General features: G+C 37.9%; 2 protein-coding genes and 1 long non-coding RNA gene across 4 annotated transcripts; 1 reads left to right on the top strand and 2 right to left on the bottom strand.

The window, feature by feature from the left end:
* Positions 1 to 1,019: 1,019 nt before the first annotated feature.
* On the bottom strand, positions 1,020 to 7,845 carry LOC146468022 (bcl-2-like protein 2). The gene is made up of 2 exons (XM_085124824.1): positions 7,083 to 7,845; positions 1,020 to 1,994 (listed from the first exon to the last, which is right to left on the bottom strand). Exons 1-2 carry the CDS (start codon positions 7,539 to 7,541, stop codon positions 1,866 to 1,868), a joined length of 588 nt encoding a protein of 195 aa, XP_084980950.1. The 5' UTR covers positions 7,542 to 7,845; the 3' UTR covers positions 1,020 to 1,865.
* A 4,662-nt stretch (positions 7,846 to 12,507) lies between these two features.
* LOC146468021 (uncharacterized) lies at positions 12,508 to 13,615 on the top strand. The gene is made up of 2 exons (XR_014867552.1): positions 12,508 to 12,608; positions 13,003 to 13,615. It is a non-coding gene; the product is annotated as an uncharacterized LOC146468021 (long non-coding RNA).
* A 1,848-nt stretch (positions 13,616 to 15,463) lies between these two features.
* Positions 15,464 to 20,552, bottom strand: LOC146468020 (cyclic AMP-responsive element-binding protein 3-like protein 2). Of its 2 annotated transcripts, none has more exons than XM_085125058.1 (9): positions 20,291 to 20,552; positions 19,057 to 19,285; positions 18,425 to 18,597; positions 17,897 to 17,983; positions 17,605 to 17,652; positions 17,461 to 17,519; positions 17,212 to 17,280; positions 16,627 to 16,805; positions 15,464 to 16,126 (listed from the first exon to the last, which is right to left on the bottom strand). In XM_085125058.1, the coding sequence occupies exons 1-9, from the start codon at positions 20,408 to 20,410 to the stop codon at positions 15,906 to 15,908; spliced, it is 1,185 nt and encodes a 394-aa protein (XP_084981184.1). In that variant the 5' UTR covers positions 20,411 to 20,552; the 3' UTR covers positions 15,464 to 15,905. The 2 variants fall into 2 exon arrangements, with proteins under 2 accessions (XP_084981184.1, XP_084981185.1); XM_085125059.1 differs by having other exon boundaries at positions 18,425 to 18,591.
* Between the last annotated feature and the right edge of the window lie 637 nt (positions 20,553 to 21,189).

Below are 21,189 nucleotides of genomic sequence, written 5' to 3'. Positions count from 1 at the left end.
AAACTTCAACGGTGTCACGCAACAGGCGGACCGAAAATACTTTCTATTTTTTTTTTTAAAGTTCAACAACGTAGCCGCTGAAATTTTAAACTCAGCTTCGTTTATTGCAAATATTTCACCTTGGTAGTTACACATTACGTACAGATATAAAAAGACGAACGCACTCTATAATCTTTGATTACTACTAGTTTTATTCTTCTTTATCGTCTATTTACATGTACATAAATTTGCTGAGCTGAATTTTATAACTACATATTGTATATAAATAATGTTTGTATTTATGACTACAAAAATCAGGAATAAAATTCCATGTAGAAATATAGCGTGCAGAGGTGCCGGACCCTGCACAATTTTAATCTGACCTGATAAAAATCGATTTTTCCATTACAAGCAAAATTACCTACCTATCCCCCAAAGATACATATTTTAATTTCTTCCAGGTGTCTTACACCCGTTTTACTTAAATGATTTTCCCGCTATGTTGTCCTTTTGCATGTTTCCTGAGTAGTACGAATTTGTTTCTCAGGAGCAAGAGTTAAACAATTCTGTTAGAAAAACAAAGGTTTTCCTAGTCGAAAACAGTTATCAGTTATAAATTTAAGGACATTACCTCTTGTCACTTAGGTAAGTCAAAACACACGCGGTTAGTAAAAACACTGAAGTCAAAACATCAGCTGTTGGTAAAAATACTGAATTGGCTATATCTTGTAAATTGAAATTGTCCATTAAAATATATTTGACTTTTGCCTGAAATAAATGAGTCAGATTACCATTAAAACAATATTTAACTCTATCAAGTAAATCTACAATTCCCCCATTTAAATCAAAACTTGTAATCCGCAAAGGAAAAAGCCCATCACAGAAGATATTCTCTACTTCCCCTCTTTTCCACCCTAACAGGTTTTTTTTAGTTTCCTCAATGTCACGTGACAAAGCCACTTTAAGAGGTCCTGTACAAGGACAAAAGATTTGAATTAAACGTGGAAAGATTTAGTCTCCTATAGGGGTGTCGAATAATCTCTTGTTTTACCAGAATGGCGCCCATTGATCAAGTTACAAGTTTAGAGCACTTTGGAAAATCTACGCATAAGTGAGCACTAATATTTTCTTGTATCAGTTTTCAAGTTCATATAGTAAATCATTTTAAACCAATTTACAACGACCCTAATGTCTAAAGAATTAGATACAATCCGACAGATATTCTGTACCTTCCAGAGGTAAAATTAGGCTGTAGCAGAAACATTATTTACGAAAATTTGAGCTGATTCGTGCACTTTCAAAAGCACCTTGAGTAAACGAGCACACTTTGAAATTTTGCGAGCAATTCGAGAAATTTTGCGGGATCATTAGACACTCCTAGATTTCTTGATTTTGTATCTAAATTCTCATAGTGTTGTAGTATTGTCATTCCATTGTATGTATGTAATTGTTTATTAGCGCGTGTGTGATGCGGCATTGTGTCCAGTATGGAAAGAGTGCTTTTCATCCATTTGGCGCAACAAGCTCTCAGTTAGTAGAGGAGAATTAACGAAGGAAAATAATTGAGCAGGGAATTTGATTTTGATACTGAATTTAAAAAGCGGTTTGACATTTTGCCACGAATGACGAAAGGAAACGAAACGAAAGGATAGATTTTGTCTTTATAAACTACCAAACTACTCAAATTGGGATCAATGTTAACCCCATCATCCAGATGCAGATGTCTTTCAATACAGACGTAACTTGACGATCGCTTAGCGAGTCCTCACTGTCCGCAGCTAATGGCTTTGAAAACCTCACTCCTTGATCGTTCTTTTCTCCATTGTTCAAATAAGCTGTAAAATTTTGGCCCATCTCTTCAAGATATTTGCAGCTTGGTTAAAATGTCAGTTGATAGATTGATGGTAAATTAACGTCGCGATCGCCCCAACCCCCACCGCTACCAGGCAAAGTTTTTTCCACCATTCTTTTTCTCTCGCTTCAAACGCCTCGCCAAAGGTTTGATTAAACGATTCCTGTTGGGAAAGAAACCGGAAAAAGTTTTTAGATCAATTTATTCAGATTGATTGATCAACGAGCTAATTTGCCCTTACAATCATTACCAATCAAGCAAATGATGCAGAATACGGAAATTTTTAAAACAAGGATATTTATTACCAACCGCATTATATTTGCGATTGCCGACATCTTCTTATATTATCAATAAGAAGAAACATGCCTTGCGAAGTCACTTTGTTCAAACTTGAGAAACATTTTTACTTAAAGAGATCATGATTGGCCAGCTTAAATTGCTTTTTCAAATGTTTGTTTCTCTTAACAACGTTATAACTGTTAATTATTAATAAATAACAAATATAAAGAATACATTTGGTATCTTTCTCAACATGTTTCTTATCGTGAAGGTAAAGTTTAAAAAATGACAGAGCTAATGTATGCTTATTCATCGTTGGATTTAGTTTATGGAGAAAAAAATCTTTATGTGAATCACTTGCCAATCTGTTTAATATGTCAGATTAGTTTTCAGTAAGATATAGCTTTTTGCAGTTAAAAACAAGAACACCTGTTTATTCTTTAGCTAATCAGTTTCAGTTCGACTTTTCCTCACTCAAATATTTTTTGAACTGGTGGTCTAGTGCGCATGTGTGTGGCTTTGTGTCCTTCGTTAACTGCAATGCAACAGGTCAGCGGTTTCATACTATTGTCTTGTATCCGTTTCACTTGAGACCACTATTTAATGATGCTTTGTTTTAAAGCAAACATGTAAAGCTGCACATCAGTTATATGACTCTTTTTTGTCATTCTTTACTTAGGTTTGTCAGTGTTCAGTGCTTTTCATTCAAAATCATTTGTCAACAACAATTGTATTTGTAAAGTGATAAAAACATTGTAAGCGGTTTCGTTAAAAACTAGTGTATTTGTAAGTTGCAGTTTTTAAGCATTTAAGCATTTTTATCCCAGAATTTTGCATCTTTTTTCTTACAAGTTTGAATTGTTTGTAAACGACGCCTGAAAAAGATGGTTTCAAGTCGCATGAACAGTCGCACGTGTTTAATTAGGTTTTTAGATTTGCTCTTCAGTAGACGTTGTTTACTAGAGTGTAAACACGTCATTTTCAACAAGTTTAATTGACCGATCTTTTAAATTTTAATTTGTAGCACGTTCCACACTACCAGTTTTCCTATGTTTTTTTAACTTGCTGCATTCAAATTGAATTTGTCATTTTCATCTTCAAACTACCAGAAAAATGTTCAAGACCTAAAATTTTTGTCAGTCACATATCATTCTTTCTTTTCTTCTTTGAACGTGCCGAGAAGTTCATTTGCACGCTCGTGACTTCATCGTGATCGCTAAGATATCAATACGACACGTTTAAGGTATGGCATTTCACTTTCTTACTAATAAACAATCTATGAATGCCGCCTAAGTTTATTCAAAGCATGTACTCTGTTTTCACTAGTTTTAACCTTGGCCAGCCCCTCATTTAGGGTGCGTTCGGTTGACCCTATTCCGGAATAGGAGTACATCAATGATGACAAGAAATTCCTCGTAAGAGGTTTTTGGAGTTGCTAAAGTACAAAAATGGTGCTAAAATTATCATGTGTCTGCAAATGTATGCAGAAACGTCTTCCCAAATTTACAGCTATTCCGCTAATTCTTATTCCGGAATGCGGTCAATCGAACGCAACCTACGAGTGACAAAAATACAAAAACTTTGTTCTAAGCTAGACTTATGTAAAAGACAAGTGAAAGACCAAAACCGGACGCACAAAACAGCAGGATCTAGCTCCATTTGCTTTCGTTTAATTCAGGTTCTGAATTGATTTCACGCGCAGGTTTGATACTGACATCCAGTGTGCTGTACAGAGGCACGGGAAAGCCCAGTAGCTTGCGTTTAAATAATCACAGGCTTTTCACTGGTTCGCCTAGTTTACGGGTCCAACAGACGCTACCAGGTACGTGGGAAATATCGCCCAGAATGCAGCGACACATCCGGGAATTTTATTGAGCTTTCGGCGTTTTTATTGGCAGAGGAGACGGTTATACGAATAACGACTGCTTTCGAGGTTAAGGAAATTGGGAACTGAGTCGAAACGGAGCTGACAGGCAACTGTAGGGACGTTTGGTATACACTATACACTCAACCACATCAGTGAACGAGACTCAGTTCAAAAAAAGTACTTTCCGTTCTCAACGCGATAAATTTTCCAACGCTATGAATTTATTTGTTTCTGAGACGTCAGGTTGGTGCATAATCGGCAATAATCACGATATTTGCCACACCTTATTTGTATAGCTCTAGGCACGAAAAATTACTCTGACAATAAAGATATTTGCTTTTGTTTAATCTAAGTGATTCTGGTCACGTTGTCATATTTCCTCCATACTGTCCATTACGAATATTGCTTCACGTCAATTTTTTTTATAAGGAAATTATTGTCGCGAGTCGCCTTCCACAAAATAATGAAGGGAGATCAACAACGGGAACTTTGTTATCAAAGATTTTTCTGCCCCCCTTGATACCGTAACTAACACTTCTTCATTTGCTTTGAAGTTTAGACGAAAATTTAAATTGCCAAGAGTTTAAGGAAACTTGATCTACTGCTATTAGTTTCTGAATTTACTAGTTTGTGTTGACATTATGAAAAGGATACTCCATAGTCTGACTTTTTATAAATCCAAAAGGACATTTTTCTGATATCCAATCAATAATAGAAGACGCTTCAAATTTTCCATCCACTAAACAACCTTTGCTTGTCATCGCAATTAAATCCGAATACCTTTATTTTCAGATATCAAATCGTTGCGCAATAAAGGAAATTTCATTTGGTACCGGTCTGAAAAAAAAAGAGGAAAAAAACCCCAAACAAAAATATTTTTGCTTCGGGTTTGTCAGACATGAAAGCATTTAACTTCTCCTTTTCATCCCTGTCAATATTTATGTTTCCATTGTGAAACAGTTCAATCTGTATCACGAGAAGAAAATATATTTTTGTATTAAATTCGGAAGAAATCTTCCCAAGACGTTTGGATCGTTGGAATTAGACGTTAGGGGTTCCTTTAAGTTGATTGTTGCGTTAGAATATTTAGTTATCTTTTTTCGTTTTATTTCACTGGCACACTCGGTTAACCCATTCTGCGTTTAGCCCAAGGCTACATATATATACAAGAATAATAGTCCATGCACACACAACACAAAATTGCGTTTACCTAATGGGAAGACGTGAGATGAATAAAAATGACAAACGTTACTTATGTAAAACGCGCAACGAAACTTAGATCAATAACCTGGAATAATTTCTTTGTTTTACTTTAAACTACTGATTAAAGTAACTGTTTTGTTTTGTTTTGCTTTGTTGGTTTGGCAGGCGCTCACTGAGTGCTACGCAATGCTTCCAAAGACAGTTTCGTTGATCTTTTGTGCATGATTGAGTTCCTTCGCAGTTGGTTTTATTTTCATATCAGTTTAATGTCAGCGAGGATTTAGCCCGCGCGACAACAGAAAGAGAGAGCATCAATAGTTTTTCGAGGATCAGTTTAACCCGCGACCACAGAAAAAGAAACTTTCACTCGTTTGAATAAAAATGAATGGTCAGATTGGTATTGTAATTTACTCAGTTTTTTGTACGTGACCAAGTGCCGGAAACTCACGAAAATATTACACGCGAAAATTTCACCGCCAATTTTGCGCAATTTTTGGGAAACTATTTAATCGCCACAATTCTTGGAGAGACTTAACTTGAATTTTCAGCATTTCGGGTGCACTCGTCAAATTTAAACTTGTCATAGATACAGCATTGAGCAAAGCTTCCGTAACCTGGCAACAGTAGAACAGAGCAACTGTGCACTTTCATTAGAAAATGAAAAGGAATTGAAAGAAATACACCCTTGGTTCGTTCGTGTCACTAAATTACAATGAAATGGTTAGTCATGCATAGCCTTTTCTTGGCTTAAAGGAATATAGATAAAGTGAGCGATAGACTCTTGTTATGGAAAATACTAAAGTTGTTTGGGCTTTCTTATTGGATAGCACACTTTAAATGACACATTTTGTATAAATTAACGTTGTCTTCGAATCTATTTATATAACTGACGGCTGACGGCCCATGCAAGCCAGAACTTATTCTCAAATTCTTCTAGGGAATTTTCCTTATCTTGTCTTGTTTAGTTCTGTTTATTTTTCATTGAATTAAACTGTTCGTTCACTTTTAGTCGTAAAACCTACAGAAATTTAGCAACCCCCTCCCCCGCCAGGAGAATGAAAAGCGGTTTCTCGAAGTAGAAGATAATTGCACTGTTGGAAAAACCCGCGACGGATTTCCTTACCAGAAAAAATACAAACAATTGTTGCATTTAAACTGAACCCGATACAGCAGGCAGTGAGTTTAAAAAGTTGTTTTTCCCGCAAATCCATTTCTTCTCTCAACTGTGACTGGATTTAATACAACGTGTTCTAGAATCGAAAGATGAAACAAAAATAATCATCATAAAAAAGATTGACGACCTTTTTGTAGGCCATTGATAGGTGAAAACTAATTTGCATTTAAAATTGTGCTTGTAGGATTTTCCTTGTAAAACCAATATAACAGGTATATTTTAGTGAAGTTAATACAAACAGGAAGTCTTAAGCTATCCTTCATTATAGTAGTACAAAAATTCGTTTGTGGATATCTCAAATAAGCGAAAAAAGGTATCCTAAATGAGTACGTTTTGCAGCGCATGAAGTTAATTTAAAATCGATTGCAAGTGTGAATTTTTTTCTATTCTTGTGCATCAATGTTAAGTTTGAAGCTGCTTTGTGTAGCATGAATTTCTCTGTAGTAGCGTGAGGTGTTGCATGCACATGTAATTAAAGATCCGTGCAGAAGATTTACGCAGAGCCCAAACACACTGTCGATTCAGCAAAAGCGACTTTTTCACATGATATAAGAATAACTGAAATAAAAAAAAGGAATAATAAATTTTACAAAGCTTTGTCAGTGAGACGCTCAATCATTTCCAAATAACTCTTAAAATTGCAACAACGTTTTTTAATATTTAATTTCTTGCTAAAGATAGCCAAGTTTAGAGTCTGAAATGTCTCAGTCCTGGTTTGGCAGACTTACCCAGCCGCCTTGTGAATGAATCCACGCAGATAGACTTGAAATATAATTTCCGACCCATAATATAATCTCATCCACGTCTTCTTGCAGCCCATTTCGCATACAATACTGTGCGAGTTTTGCTCCAAACGCGAAGATCGCGACGATTCGTCCCCAGTTAACTCCGTCGCGAAAAACCTCGTCTGCAACTTGCACAAATTTCGACTGTGCAGAACCGCTCACCACGTTAAGTCTATTGCACATGTTCGAGAGAACTGCCGAGTGGCGATCTTCGAGCTCGTCCGTGAGTCTTCGCAAAATCGCTGCGGTTTGATTCGGTGGAGGAGAGACTTTTCCAATGTGATACGATACAATATCGTGTGCGAGGCTCTTAGCTTCTTCACCAATGCGACGCGTCTCCTCAGTCATGTTTGAAGTACGAACAGTTTCTTGCACGACTCTAGAGGGATGGATACAACTCATATCTTGCTGCGCAACTGTAGCATATGCCACTAATTTTGCTTTGCCGTGCGGTAGGGTGTTCAGCTTAATTTTCTTTTTGTTTTTAGAGATGGTGCGTTTATGGTGTAAGTATTCGCTCAAAATGGCTCTGATTAAAGCCGCTAATTATTGGTGTACGAGGTAAACCCTTCAAATGCCACCTGTTACGTGCACTAGATGGGTTTCGCGATTTTGACTGGTTCTTCTCGTGCAATAGGCGCTGGTGATTGGTTCACGCTTGTCGTAAGCGTGAATCGTGTTCATTGTGGGCAGTTTTAATTTTATGCACCACTGAAAAGTAGAATTAATTCACTTTCCGTGGTGACATAGCTGTCGCATTCATTTGGCTTGTATGATGGTTAAATTGTCGTTAATAAATTCTTCCAGTGGATTGCACGCACTGCCCGATTGGATGGCAAAAGAGAAATTAAAACTTTACTTTTCCCCGAGGGGAAAATTGTGCTATTTATGGAATGACCTTGGAGCTTTCCATGTAGCGAGCAAATATTCTCTGTTGAAGGAACAGATAAGAAATTCAAATTAGTGGAAAATGTCATCGCTCTGTCCATAGTTATTATTTTAAGCCACCCATACACTCCTACGCAATGAGGCAACTCTCACGTAACCGGTAATCGGCGACAAATTGGCACCATGCAAAATTGTTCGAGAAATGATACTTGTTTTATTTCGATCCCACGCACAACCATACTATACTGCTAGTAAAAAGTACTGCATGTAATATAACCATGTTTGCCGGCTTCACTGATGTGCTCACATGCTTTTGTCCTAATTTGTTTTTGAAATTTCTAATGCACATTTCAAGAGCCTGATATTTTATAGAATAATGAGATTCGTTTTCGTTTTTTCTATAGTACTATTAAAGGAGATTTTCTGGTTGAGCTTGGCAGTTATCTTGCTAACGGCAGAAATACCTTTAATTAAATATAAACACTTTGTATCTGCGATTAAAAATTAGTCACAGGAATTGCACAGTCGAACTAATTGCGCAATTTTTTTCGCGACCCTCGAAGCCGGGTTAAATGCCCTCGACCCATGATATACCCGTTCATTTGTTTTTCTGCGTTGGAAAGTGTAATCCTTTGCGACCTATAACGGCCTTGAAATACGTAAAAACAAACGCGAACAACGGCTTTTAATTTGGCAGGAACAACGCCGATCCCTGCCTAGGCTTTTCTCTTCAGTTTCGACGTTGCCGTCACCTGAAAACGTCTGTTACTTAAGTTTCGTCATGACTCGAGGGAGACGATTGGGAAATTCTACCGTTTCAATGCACCTGCTTTCAACGGGGATTTCCCTATCGCTTCGTTCAAACCACTTGACCTAACGTTACTAAAGGCGCCGTTACACTAGGCAATGTTTCTTTCGACTTACCTCGCAATTTTGTTGCGGCACAAGTTGCACGAATAGTTGCCTAGTGCAACATGCCCTGAAATGAACTTTTGTTGCATTTTTTTTTTTTGCTGCCTCAACCGTTACGAAAGTCGGTTCTACTTCGTGCAACGGTGACTGTAACAAAATCATTGCGAGGCAAGTTCATTTCAGGGCATGTTACACTACACAACGTTTCGGTGCAACTTGTGATGCAACGGCGCCACGAAATTGCGAGACAAGTTGCAAGACAAATTACCCAGTGTAACTGCGTCTTAAGGCTGAGGCGATATCCGTTTCCAAAGCGATCCGATACTAGCACGATATTTGACGATACTGTGACATCACCACTCAATACAGTTACTGTGATGTCATTAGGCAGCTTAAGCAACGACGACGGCAACGTCAACGACAACGCCGCAAAACAATAGGATTAATGAGCAAAAACAATCGCTCTGCACGTGCGTTTTACATTTTGGTACATTTCTTCGCCGTCCTCTGCAAAACAACAGGGAGTTTAAAGGCTTGTTTCCATATGATCGCGGATCGCAGATCGCAATAAGGTCTGCGATCGTCTGCGATCATATGGAAACTACTTCTGCGATCGTCTGCGATGATCGCAGACCTTATTGCGATCTGCGATCTGCGATCATATGGAAACCAGCCTTAAGAAACGAGGACGGCAACGGTAACGAGAACGTCATTTAAAAATATAACTTCTCGTTTTTTGTAACTCTTTCGCAATCATTTAAATTTGTTTAACTTGGAAAATGCTGGCGAACTCTCCAGGAACTAAATTAGTATGAACGACGTCAAAGTAAGGGAAAATAAAGAAGATTTTGCGTCATACCCTCCCGTCCTCGAGAAAACCTAAAATTTGGTCATTTCACGTTGTTGTTTTGCAGAGAACGGCAGAGACATGTACCGAAGTGTAAAACGCACGTGCAAAGCGATTGTTTTTGCTCATAAAGCCCATTGTTTTGTGGCGTTCTCGTTACCGTTGCCGTCCTCGTTTCTTAAACTCCCTAATAACATGGCATGACCAAATTTAAGGTTTTGTGAAGAACGTCAACGGACGACGGTGAATTTTTCATTTTCTTTCTTAACTTGTACGCCACTCCTACCAATTTGGTTCCTGGATAGTTCGCCATTTTTGTAAAAGTTGAGCGAGTTAAAATTATCGCGAAGTAGCACAAATGAAGTAAGGTTATATTTCCAGGTGACGTTTTCGTTGCCGTTGCCGTCGTCGTTGCTTAAGCTCCCTTTTGCTCGTTCTTTGACGACCCTATTGGACAGATGAAAAAAGAAGACTGAAGAAGAACGGAATAAGAAGAAGAACTGATCCAGTTATGACACTAATGCGAGTTTCCTCCTCGATAGGATACAGTGGGACAATCTTTCAAAAAACCTTCACCATCGGCTCTGATTAATACTCAATACAAAGACAGTATCCCAGATGGGGTAAAAAGGGCAATACTCAATTCATCGAAAAAATAAATTTTTCAAACATAAATACTCGTTTCTTCAATTGGTGCTGGTGCTGAATCGGACGAATGCGGTGTTTTCGTGAAGGAACACGTATCAGAGTACTTTCTAAAATCTAAGTTGCGAACAGAGCCTCGATCAGGCGTTTGTTACTTGCTGAGGAAAGTGGAGGGTGAATGGAAGGGGACTGGGCAGGTTATCAAAAATCGGCCATATTGTGGTTGGCGGGGGGTTGGCGTTATTCTTCTGTGCTCCTCAACTGCTGAACAAAGGAAAAGGAAATGAACGTGGTGGATTATTCGTCTGTAGGGTGATTAGTCACGGCTGAGAGAGTATATATTCCCACGATAAAAGAGAGTTGGAAACTCCAACCGAGGCCACTGACCCCTAAGCAACTCCTGATCACTCTCTGTTGTGTTCGGATCCGTCGGTAGCGTACTCAGGGTTCTTTTAATCCCAAGAACAAGTTTCACTCTCGTCGAATGTGAACAGGATCCAGTTCTTACTGAGAGTTGAGGAGCCGAGTTATGGTTCAAAATCAAAGAGAGAATGCGAATTTGCATGTTCGATGACAGCTTTTCCTGTCTCATTTAAGAGGTACTAAACACTGAATAGTGACGTCATTTGAACCCTCGTTACACTTGTTTGACGAGCGCTCAAGCCAGCACGTATCTTACACGTGCACGTGTCTAACTACAATTTTTTAAAAACTAAAAAAAATAAATAAATAAATAAATAACTACGTCTTCAGTTCTCGCGTTTGATACTGAGAAGATGCATGCCGGAAAAAAAAAAAAAACAAAACAAAGTTAGATAGTTCCGCTTGTTTCGTCTCACTCCTCATAACTCCTGAGACCACGACTAGAATTTTTTTTCTAAAATTTCCCCTTTGCAAAAATTGAGTTGGCAACAAATCAGCATAACAATAAAGATCATAATACGCTCAGTACTGAGTTTTTACATCAATCCGACCCACTCTTGGGGACCTGGTCTACAGAAACTTGAGAAAGACAGCCTTGCTCAGTAAAATAGACACCACAGCAGAAGTACTGTCGATAACTTTCGTTTGAATCAGTTATTCACAGCGTAATAAACAGCACCGCAGAAACAATACTACTCGATAACAATCGTTTGCAAATTTTCACAGTCGGTATTTAGTCGTCCGGAACCGAACCTTGACCTTCTTGATGAATAGTTCGAACTGACTTTCCCCATACAAAGGCCACTAAATCGAAACCAGTTTCTATTTTTTTTTCTTTTTTTTTTTTTTTGTTCTTTTCCTGGAAAAAAGTTTGGCTGACTCAGTTGCCAGTTTTCGTTTTAGGGGAAAATTTTTAGTTCTCGTTCATGATCGTGAGGACTCAGCAATGCTCTCCCAATTTAGTTTTCGTTTTAGGGGAAAATTTTTAGTTCTCGTTCATGATCGTGAGGACTCAGCAATGCTCTCCCAATTTAGGCTTATTTCGGTCACGGGATTTTTTTGTCAAATCATGTACCAGCATACTTGTGTAATACCTCTCTAGAAAGGAATAAACGTGATGCGGAATGTTCAATTATGCGACAGATACGAGACACGTTTTAATATGCCTTTTTTTAAATGTTTTTTCTACTGTTTTAGATAAAACATTCTTTACAGTTGACACACTATCCCAATTTAGGCTCACTTCGGTCAGAAATTATTTGTGAAATCATGTGCTATCGAGTGCTAGCAAACTTCTGTCTAGAATGTTCAATAAAGCGACAGGTACGCGACAAATATGCTTTTTTATAGCGTTGTTTTCTATTGTTTTTGGTCACGTCACGTTTTTTCCAAGAAAAATTTAACTTCCTGAAGTTCAAGGTTTACTTTTTGGTAGTTTAATTTAAAAATGATAGACCAATTTGCCAAGTGCCCATCAAGTGCCTACCGTATGATCATTGTAAATCTCTAGCAACCAATCAGATAGCGTTATTTCCGTATTGACGTCACAGGGGTTTCCCTTGGGCTGGGACGTGCGTCACAGAAGATGACTTGAGACTTCCCGTTTTGAAATATTAGAAACACGATATATATAAGAGCGCAACTTATCGAATATATAGTCATTTCACCACACGAGCAACAACCAAAAGAAGACAGAGATTTAACCATCGATCGAAGCAAACTGAAGCCTTCTGAAGTGAGAAGCCGTTTCTCAGGTTAGTGCCAATTTGGTTAAGGTTGCCCTAGTTCTGTCACGCACATGTTGTCTTATCCGCTGAAATTACCATACGTGCATTTTCATTCTCAAGTGTTTCCAAAGAACACGGATATTGAATTTCTTATCATATTTCGGTCACCCTTGCACTGAACAGAATCACCAGAAATATTATCTGCTCCAGTTACACCTTTTGAGAAACAAGTGCATGTTCAAAATCATTTTGTTGTTGGGCGCTTTGTGGTCTATATGATGGTTTTTGCATTCTAAAAAAATATCCATTTCATCTGTGTCACGTCTCCAGAAGATGTCATTTTTTTTACGATTAACAAGTCGTTATTTTAGGATATTCACCAACGTTAACTTGACTTACTCCTTTTCATTTTATCTCGCAGGCTTTATGGGCTTTAAGCTCTTTAAAAGAACTCCCAGCCAGCCCAGTCAACCTCGACGAAGATCATTTAGCTTCCGAAGAAGACGGAGTCGTTCTTCTCGGGAAGAGACGAGAGGCACTCACAATGACACCTATTTGAGACCCACACGTGCAGGAGAAGGGCAGACCCCTGAGGCAAGAACATCCAAAGAAATTGGCTGCACCTTGAGAGCGATTGGGGATGACCTTTATAACAGCACGCTGAGTTTACAATCGGCGGGACAATCGGCAACGTAGTAATGGATAAGAGAATGTCCTGTGAATTGAAGAAGCTTTGCTATTGAAAAAAGAAAACTTAGAGAAAGTTATGGGGCTAATATGGGCGCCTTGAGGGCTTACAAGACCGTGGAACATCCAACGCTGTTAGTGTTAGGCTAAGCCGTTGATTATCTGTGAGTTTAATAGCTCCAATCGGCCGTGTCTAGAACGTGCGTGTAAAAAGACGCTTAGTGCTATTTCCCGATTCTCAGTACACACTGTAAAACGAGAGGACAATTTTATATTTTTTCCATTACTGAAATTTATTTATTGGTAAACGTGTTTCTTGTTGAAAATTATTGCAAGATTACCTCGTACGCTAATTAAAGAAATGCGTATTAGCATGATTCCTTACACGAGTTTCCTGTTGCTTTCACTTCCTGTCATGGATTGCGTGACAAACGTCCGTCTGTGTCACGAAGCTCTTTGGAGCCTCCTCATTGCATTGGACCCGGTTATCACAAAACACTATTGTTTTCTGGGCAAGGGTAATTGTTCCCGTTCCCTCGGTTTTCTCAGCTAATTCGAGAACTTCAGGACGTCCCACTGAAGTTCGTTGATCGTTGAAGGGTCAGTTTCAATCGGTTTGCTTTAGAAACCAATTCGTAAGGCAAAAAGTCAGAGAAGAAAAAAAGCAGCTTTTCCCTCTCCTCCCTACTCAATGTAACTTCATACGGGAATACTTGGCTCCGATTTTCAACCTCCTTTCACACACCAGTTTTTACCGAAATGGCACCCCTTTCACACAAAGCTACCCAAAGCTACCCCACACCCTTATTTTTGGCAGGTGGCAAACTTATTAAAATCTTTGGTTAGTTTTTGGCTGGCCATGCCCTTTGTTATACTTGGATTTAATTCCTATCCTTTTGGCTCACAGCCTATTTCTTTTTTACCCTTTTAAATACTAAAATTTTTAAAATTCTCGGTCACTTTCTGCATACTACGACGGTGACCTCCCACTTGGAGTACCCTTTCCCTCCACGGAGGTCAATCCCACTAAATGGAGTATTCAGAGCTCCCCTCCCTGGAGGGGATGCTCTTGTGACGTGTTTAAAAACATTCATAGCCTTATAGCTATTAAAATGCATTTCCCTATTTTTCACCCAGGTAACAAGGCATAGCTAAACCAACTACTACAAAACTAAGTATGTTCAACAAATCGATGCAATTTATCCAAAATTAACTTCCACAGTCAGGTGAGACTAATGTCAAGTTTTCATATCTAAACTATTGTTGCATGTGATCAGCATCAAATTTCTCCTTGTAATATCAATGCTTATTCTACCTCTGAGGTCATGAGAATTAAGGATATGATCACGCAAGATGAATTTTCTCAATGTTTAATAACTTCTCCCCAGTACATTTATAAGACAAGTATGAGAACAAGAAAGGAAAATTTGTTCTTTGATATTAGAAGTTAATATGTGACAGCAGCCTACAAATTCCTTTGAAAAAGGACTTGGGATAACACAAACTCCTCCAAACCAAATGGCGTGTTAGTAGTCAGTTGCAAGAATTGGTATCTGGAGCTCATTAGAATTAGGTAACAAATAAGTAATGTGGCGGCAGTGGCGGTACTGCCTTTTATTAGTCATGTAGGTAAGGGTGTAGTTTTGAGTCCCTTTCGCGAGAAATGGTGTGATTTTGAAAAGAATTTGATCTGGTTTATTCTTAATGCTCTACAATTGTATTTTTGTGTCGTCAATGTTTTAACATTATGCTTGTAAGTTATACCTCATCCAAGAGACTCTTAACCTGATGTGAAGGGGCTTTCACTGCACCTAAAAGCTAAGGAGTTCAATAATTTTGGACTTGATTAACAAAGCTTTTCACCCTTTATTATTTTTAATGTGTTTGTTTCTTTGTTTGTTTGTTTAGATTTTTTTAACAATTAACAAGCTCACCTTTTTTTTTTTTTTTTTTTAATTTTTTTCACAAACCAACCCAACTAGAAAGGTGGTTTCTTTGTAACAAATGTGTGAAATTATAGAACAGTATCTGCATATTTACAAAAGCGTTTCTTTTAAATTTGTTCTACCTCCTGATGCAAGTTTACATTGTAACTTTGTTGATCAAATGTACAAATCCACAAATCACAAATGTAAACTAATTCAAGTATTTCACAAACACGAGAGAATCATTTAGTCCACTGACAGTTTTCAGTATATTTTTTACATAGTTTTATTTGTTTATTATTCTATAAAAAAATTGAATTAAAATTTCTACAATTTCCATGTCTCCTCCTCAATGAGGCAAATGCATGAAAACAAGAAAGAAACGAAAACAAAAGAATTAAGAGGGAAAAAGCAACAGAAAAGAAGGGGAAGAAGAAGAAGACGAAGAAGGAGGAGGAGGAGGACAAGAAGACGGAGAACAAGAACAAGAAGAAGAAGAAGAAGAAGAGTTTTTAAGGAATTTCTATGACATCTATGACACACTTTCAGATAGCTTTTGAAGCTCTATACTGGTTTGTACAAAAGAAAAAAAAATCATGTGAAGCAACTTAGCCCCCCAATATAACATGTTTGTTGCTCACATTGGAGACAAGAAATTCAACTTAACAACATGGTTATTTACAAAGTTCCGGTTCTGCATTAGTTCAATAAGTTACCGCTTTTCAGTTTTCATTTTATGTTCATGACCTCTTCTTTCAATCTCGGCAACTTCAACTGTAACTTCATGTGACACAGTACTCTGCGATGTTAAAGCTGGAGCAGCTGCCTTGAGATAATCTGAATTGTTCAGAGTAAACTGCATTCCTTCAGGAACATCGGGCTCTGGGTCAGCTGCATAATCATCTTGTACTTGAAGAAGTGTGCGTGATCGAACTGCACAAACAACAAACATATAATAATAAGAATTTTAGAAACTACAGTAAATTGGGTACCTAATCAGGCAAGCATTTTCCTCAGCTGGTAATTCTCACACAAACAATGCTGTTTATTCAGTTAACTCAGGTTTTGTAAGACGTTCATCACCAGCAATGTAAAATGACCGATTGCCTTTTCAGCAATTCTTGAAATGTATTAACCAGTTTCCCCAAGATGGGAAGCTAGATAGTCCACTGCTGGGTACGAAATAGTAATCATTTAATCATTATTTTTATTATGATATTAACAAAAGTTTACTTTGACCCTTAAAATTAATGAATGATGTAAACAGCTTTTCCTAAAGGTTAACTTCATTCCCATTTATACAATTGGGTGGAAAAATACAGCTGCAACCACCTAATATTTAAACCACCAACCCACAAAGTACAGTTACCACATGTAGTTACTATAATTATATTATAGTAATTACCAGTAGTTGAGAACAAGTTACAACTTACCTATAGCTGGAGCATAAGTTGCCGCAGAGTTCTTCTGTTCTACAAAGTTGTTGTTAATGGGGAAGAGAACCAAACCAAAAGCCAGGAAGAGTACCATCAAACATGTGCCTGTTTGAGCCTTAGTTGGATGGGTGGATGCTACAAGTGCTTGAAGGTCTTTTAGCTGGTCAAGAAGGGACCTGGAGGCACATTTAAATGTACTGTCAGTCTTGTGACAAGTTTAAATGTGTTATAACATTGTGCAGAAGTCACAAACATTTTACCAGAATGGCATTATTTTCAGGAATTCAAATGGTTAATACAGTATTTCTCATAGCAATTTAGTTTACACATTCCAGCAAGACTACAATTATTATATAATAAAAAAGAGTCTCGAAAGACAAAAAAGAAATTACTGTACCATATAAAAGCCCTTGACTACAAAAACTATCCACAAAAAATGGATGGCGATTTCATGTCAGCAATATATGTTCAATTAAAATGCAATAATCAAGCTTAATTATAATTACTGACAACCTGCATGAAGGCATAATTTAATAGCTACATGCAATGTAATAATGCCAAATACTACACTGTTCAACTCACTTGTTTTGCTTTTCCAGACTAACCACTTTCTTGCTTAAGTTGTGATTAAGTTCTGTACATGCTTTCACTCTAATAATGAAATCAAGCAAAAACAATAATAAATTTATAATTAGTACCGTACTTAAATTAAATTGGAAAATCCAAGGAAATTCATAGGAAAATTTGTGCTCTTGAAGGGAAGGCTACTTTGATTAAGTCCATAAATTATTTTGTTAATATTAACGTAAATCGGAAACTCATTCCACAGACCTTTCTTCTAATCCTTCCACATAATCCTTTTTCTTTCTTCTACTCTCTTGTGCTGATTGCTAAACAGACAAATCAAATTCAAACTTCAGGTTTTAATGTGTATTTCTATAACAGCATTAACATAGCAATGGAGATCACACCCACCTTGTTCTTAATTTTTCTTCTGACTTTCTTCAAAATTTTTTCTTCAGCCTTAAAAGTTAGAATACAAAAACACACTTCAAAACAGATATATTATACATGTACAGGCTGAAGACAACACAACAAGCTAAAATAGAAATCTTATCCTCTCTTTTTCAGGTACATGTATTTTAACTGATTTTCCAAATAAGAATCTTTTTCAACTCTTTTACACATTTTTTTTTCTTACTATATAAATGAAAGAATCTGCTGATATATTAAATATAAACAAAAAGACAAGTCTCTACTATTTTACCTTGGTGAGTGGCATGTCTGTTGGTAGAGAAACACCTTCTAATTCCAATAATCTCTGTTCCTCACTTGAAAGAACCAAAACCTTTGACTGAAATAACATAAAAATAATATTACATTTCATACAGTCAACTCACAGAGCAGTTCTGCATCTAAAGCCCATTAACATGGCCGGTTCCACAACTTTCTTATTCCATGCACTTGGTATTAATGCCAGCTACGGACAACTTAAATGAAGACTTGATGTCAGTTAGGGCTGCTTATAATAACCCAATTTATTGGACCAAACACATGTAGTAAGTTCAATTTGTCAGTCAATTTCTTTAATTTTCTGTTCTGTAATGTGGGGTGAAAATCTACCTGATTGAAAAAAATCTGTAGCACTACCACAGGTTTTTAAAAATCAGACTGATTTTCATCCACTTATTTGCTTTCTTTGTATAATTGGGCGAAATTGGCTCAATTAATTGGCATGTGCTAATGAGGCTTTAGATAACTAGATGCACACAAAGTTCCTCCTACATCAACATACTTTGTTAGCACGAGAGACAGTTGGACGCACTGGTGCTGTACTGGACTGATTGTGGATTGTTACTGTTGATGATGATACTGATGTTGGCAGACTGGCAGTGACACTCGTTAACTCTGAATCATCCTTGCTTTCTTCCAAGTCAGGTAAATCAAAATCCATGTTCCAACCTGTACACATGAATCGACAAACAATTATTTGTTTTAGATTATTAATATTTTATTCATAGACTACGCGTACATGTACATAGTAATATATTGGTAACAGCTGTTCTCACTGCACACAGGTTGTCTGTAAAAAAACAACTTATTTAACCACATTTTGGGTCTGAGCAAATGCCCTTAAAGGCCAGCACACATGAGTGGACAAGGGATAGGACTCTACACGTCCCTAGAACAAGTTGCTTGTGGTGTTTACATGACAGAACTGGTCACAAGGACTAGATTTTTTGATGAAAATGTGTTGGTCACACAATGAATCCCTTCATATACATGTACCATTCTTTATAGAACATGCATGAACTATCAATGTGTTATTCCTAAAACTGCAGGGCAACCACCTTGGTAGAAATACTTCTAAACAAGAGGCATTGTGGCTTCACTGCTGTCGAAACCAAACAAGCTCAAAATACCTACCAAGATCAATGGTGAAGTCCTCACTGGTTTGCACAAGGCCAGGTGATGCTGATGTTGAGCTAAGTATTTCACTCAGCTCTACATCATCCACCGTGCCAGGGCTAGGAGTCATGTCTGAATCGGATGATGTGCTCTCACTGCGCGGTGAAGAAAAATCACCAAAGTCTGTAAAGTCTTGTCCAAACAAGAGATTGAGAATGTCATCATCATCACTGTTGCCAAGGTTATCCTGTGAGTAAGAACAATAATCATTATTATATTTAAGGTTAAAATATTAGCGGAAATGAACAGATATAGGACAAGCTAAGGATTCAATGACTCCCCCTCACACCTGGAACACCATCAGAGCTCACAGAGAAGTTTAAACTGGATTAACATTTATTATACTGTGAATAGATCAGAAAGATCACATGAAATTGTTACTTGTTTCTCATTGTTTTTCCTGGTCAATAAGATCAGGCAATGGACATCGAACCATACGACAATAGTACTAAGTGATAACTTCCATCCAAGTGCTGGTTGTTCAAAGAGCGGATAACTTTATCCAGAGGATAAGTCGCTATCTAGCTGATAAAACGTATTAGTTGGAGTTCATTTTATCCACTGGTCAGTGACTTATCCATTGGATAGAGTTATCCGCTCTTTGAACAGCTGAGGCCAGTTATGAAAGGGGTGCATAAAGATAATCAATCAATGGACATTTATATAATTTCAACACATTATGTGCTGGACACATCTGACTGTCTGATTAGGTTGGGAAGGTCAACTTCTGCAAAACTGTGCAAACATTGAAGTTCTACAGTCAATTTACCATGTAAAGGAATTATTGCATGACAGATCCTTTCACATTGAAGAGATGATATTCATTATAATGCTAAGCTACCAAGAAAACGAAACTTCAAACTGGCAAAACGTCGATCAGTCCACGACAGAAACTAACACTGTGTGAAACGCTAGATCGCTACAGCATTGGAATACACGTCCACATTTCAAAATGTAATTTTATGGGCTGTAATGGCGGCCTCAGTTGGCAGTTGAGTGTGGCTGGCCATTGCTAAATGGTAAAGTTCTTACTTCATGTACTAGGCTTAATATTTAATATAGGGCTTAACCTTAATGGTAACTTGTTTAATTTTTTGGTTGTTAAACGTCAGAGGAATTTACAAACTGTATATAAGCACTCTTGAAGACGAATCGAATCGGATGGATATGTGCCAAGTTTTCTCCCTCTCACCTGGCTCCATGTGTTTAAGAAATCCGCAGAGCTCGAAAACAACTCATCTTCGAGTAAATCAACTTTCTTGGCGTACAGATGATCCAAGGAGACCGTGGAAGGCGACGCATTTACCACCATTTTGTCAAACAATGAATATCAAATGACCAAACCTCTGCCAACACACACAGTTTATACGTGGAACGAAACTGTATTTCGGTTGTTGTCAACTAGAAAATTCTAATTTTAGCACCAAACGTCATGTTTGGAATCCGGACATGTTGGAAATGGTGACGTGGCAAGCGCGCGCAGATGATCCTAGAAACAGGCTTCGCGCGGGTAAAACCAAATCGAGGCTCAGATAGCCTCTCTCCAGTCGAGTCCGCCCTACCACTACACTCCTCATCTCATATTGTGTGTCTTAGCTCGAGCGCGAAAGAGGCCTCTGTGGATGAGAGTGGAGAAATTACATATTTTGGTCTGAAATAGGGTCAGGTTTTGGAAAACCGTGCCGCCCAATCCACCAAAAATTCCGAGGAGTACCCCCTCCGTCGTAGCCTCTCTTTTCGCTCGTCACGCAATGGGGAGGAAAGATTGCGTGACGAGCCAAAAGAGCGTCTGCGAAGGAGGCTACCTCCGTCGACCCTTTGCAATAATGTGAGCCAATTAAAATTGCCCACATAAACGGGTAAACTAATTATATTAGCTAGAGAACAGGGGCGAGGGGTGGGCGCTTAATAGTGTTTTCATGGAACCCTCTTGCAAGAGTAACCTGAACACTACGCTCTGGAATGAAAGAAAACAAAACAAAACAACAACAACAACAACAGTGAACCATCAAAACGGCGAAACGCTCAAATTTCAGTCATCCGGAAGAAACATGTGCAAGAAAAACTCTTTAGAGAAGTCGTCAAAACTAC

Source organism: Pavona decussata, unplaced genomic scaffold (genome assembly GCF_977016875.1).
Source record: "Pavona decussata unplaced genomic scaffold, jaPavDecu1.1 SCAFFOLD_133, whole genome shotgun sequence".
NCBI lineage: Eukaryota > Metazoa > Cnidaria > Anthozoa > Scleractinia > Agariciidae > Pavona > Pavona decussata.
This window is presented reverse-complemented; position numbering and strand designations above follow the sequence as displayed.

What these genes read in the sequence shown, in the direction of transcription:
- LOC146468022 (XM_085124824.1), bottom strand. Translation starts at nt 7,541, where the DNA reads ATGAGTTGTATCCATCCCTCTAGAGTCGTGCAAGAAACTGTTCGTACT. An exon ending in TTCATTCACAAGGCGGCTGG is followed by an intron (nt 1,995 to 7,082) that starts GTAAGTCTGCCA and finishes CTTTCCCAACAG; the next exon opens with GAATCGTTTAATCAAACCTT.
- LOC146468020 (XM_085125058.1), bottom strand. Translation starts at nt 20,410, where the DNA reads ATGGTGGTAAATGCGTCGCCTTCCACGGTCTCCTTGGATCATCTGTAC. An exon ending in GAAGAAAAATTAAGAACAAG is followed by an intron (nt 17,520 to 17,604) that starts GTGGGTGTGATC and finishes TTGTCTGTTTAG; the next exon opens with CAATCAGCACAAGAGAGTAG. An exon ending in GTGGAAGGATTAGAAGAAAG is followed by an intron (nt 17,281 to 17,460) that starts GTCTGTGGAATG and finishes TTTCATTATTAG; the next exon opens with AGTGAAAGCATGTACAGAAC.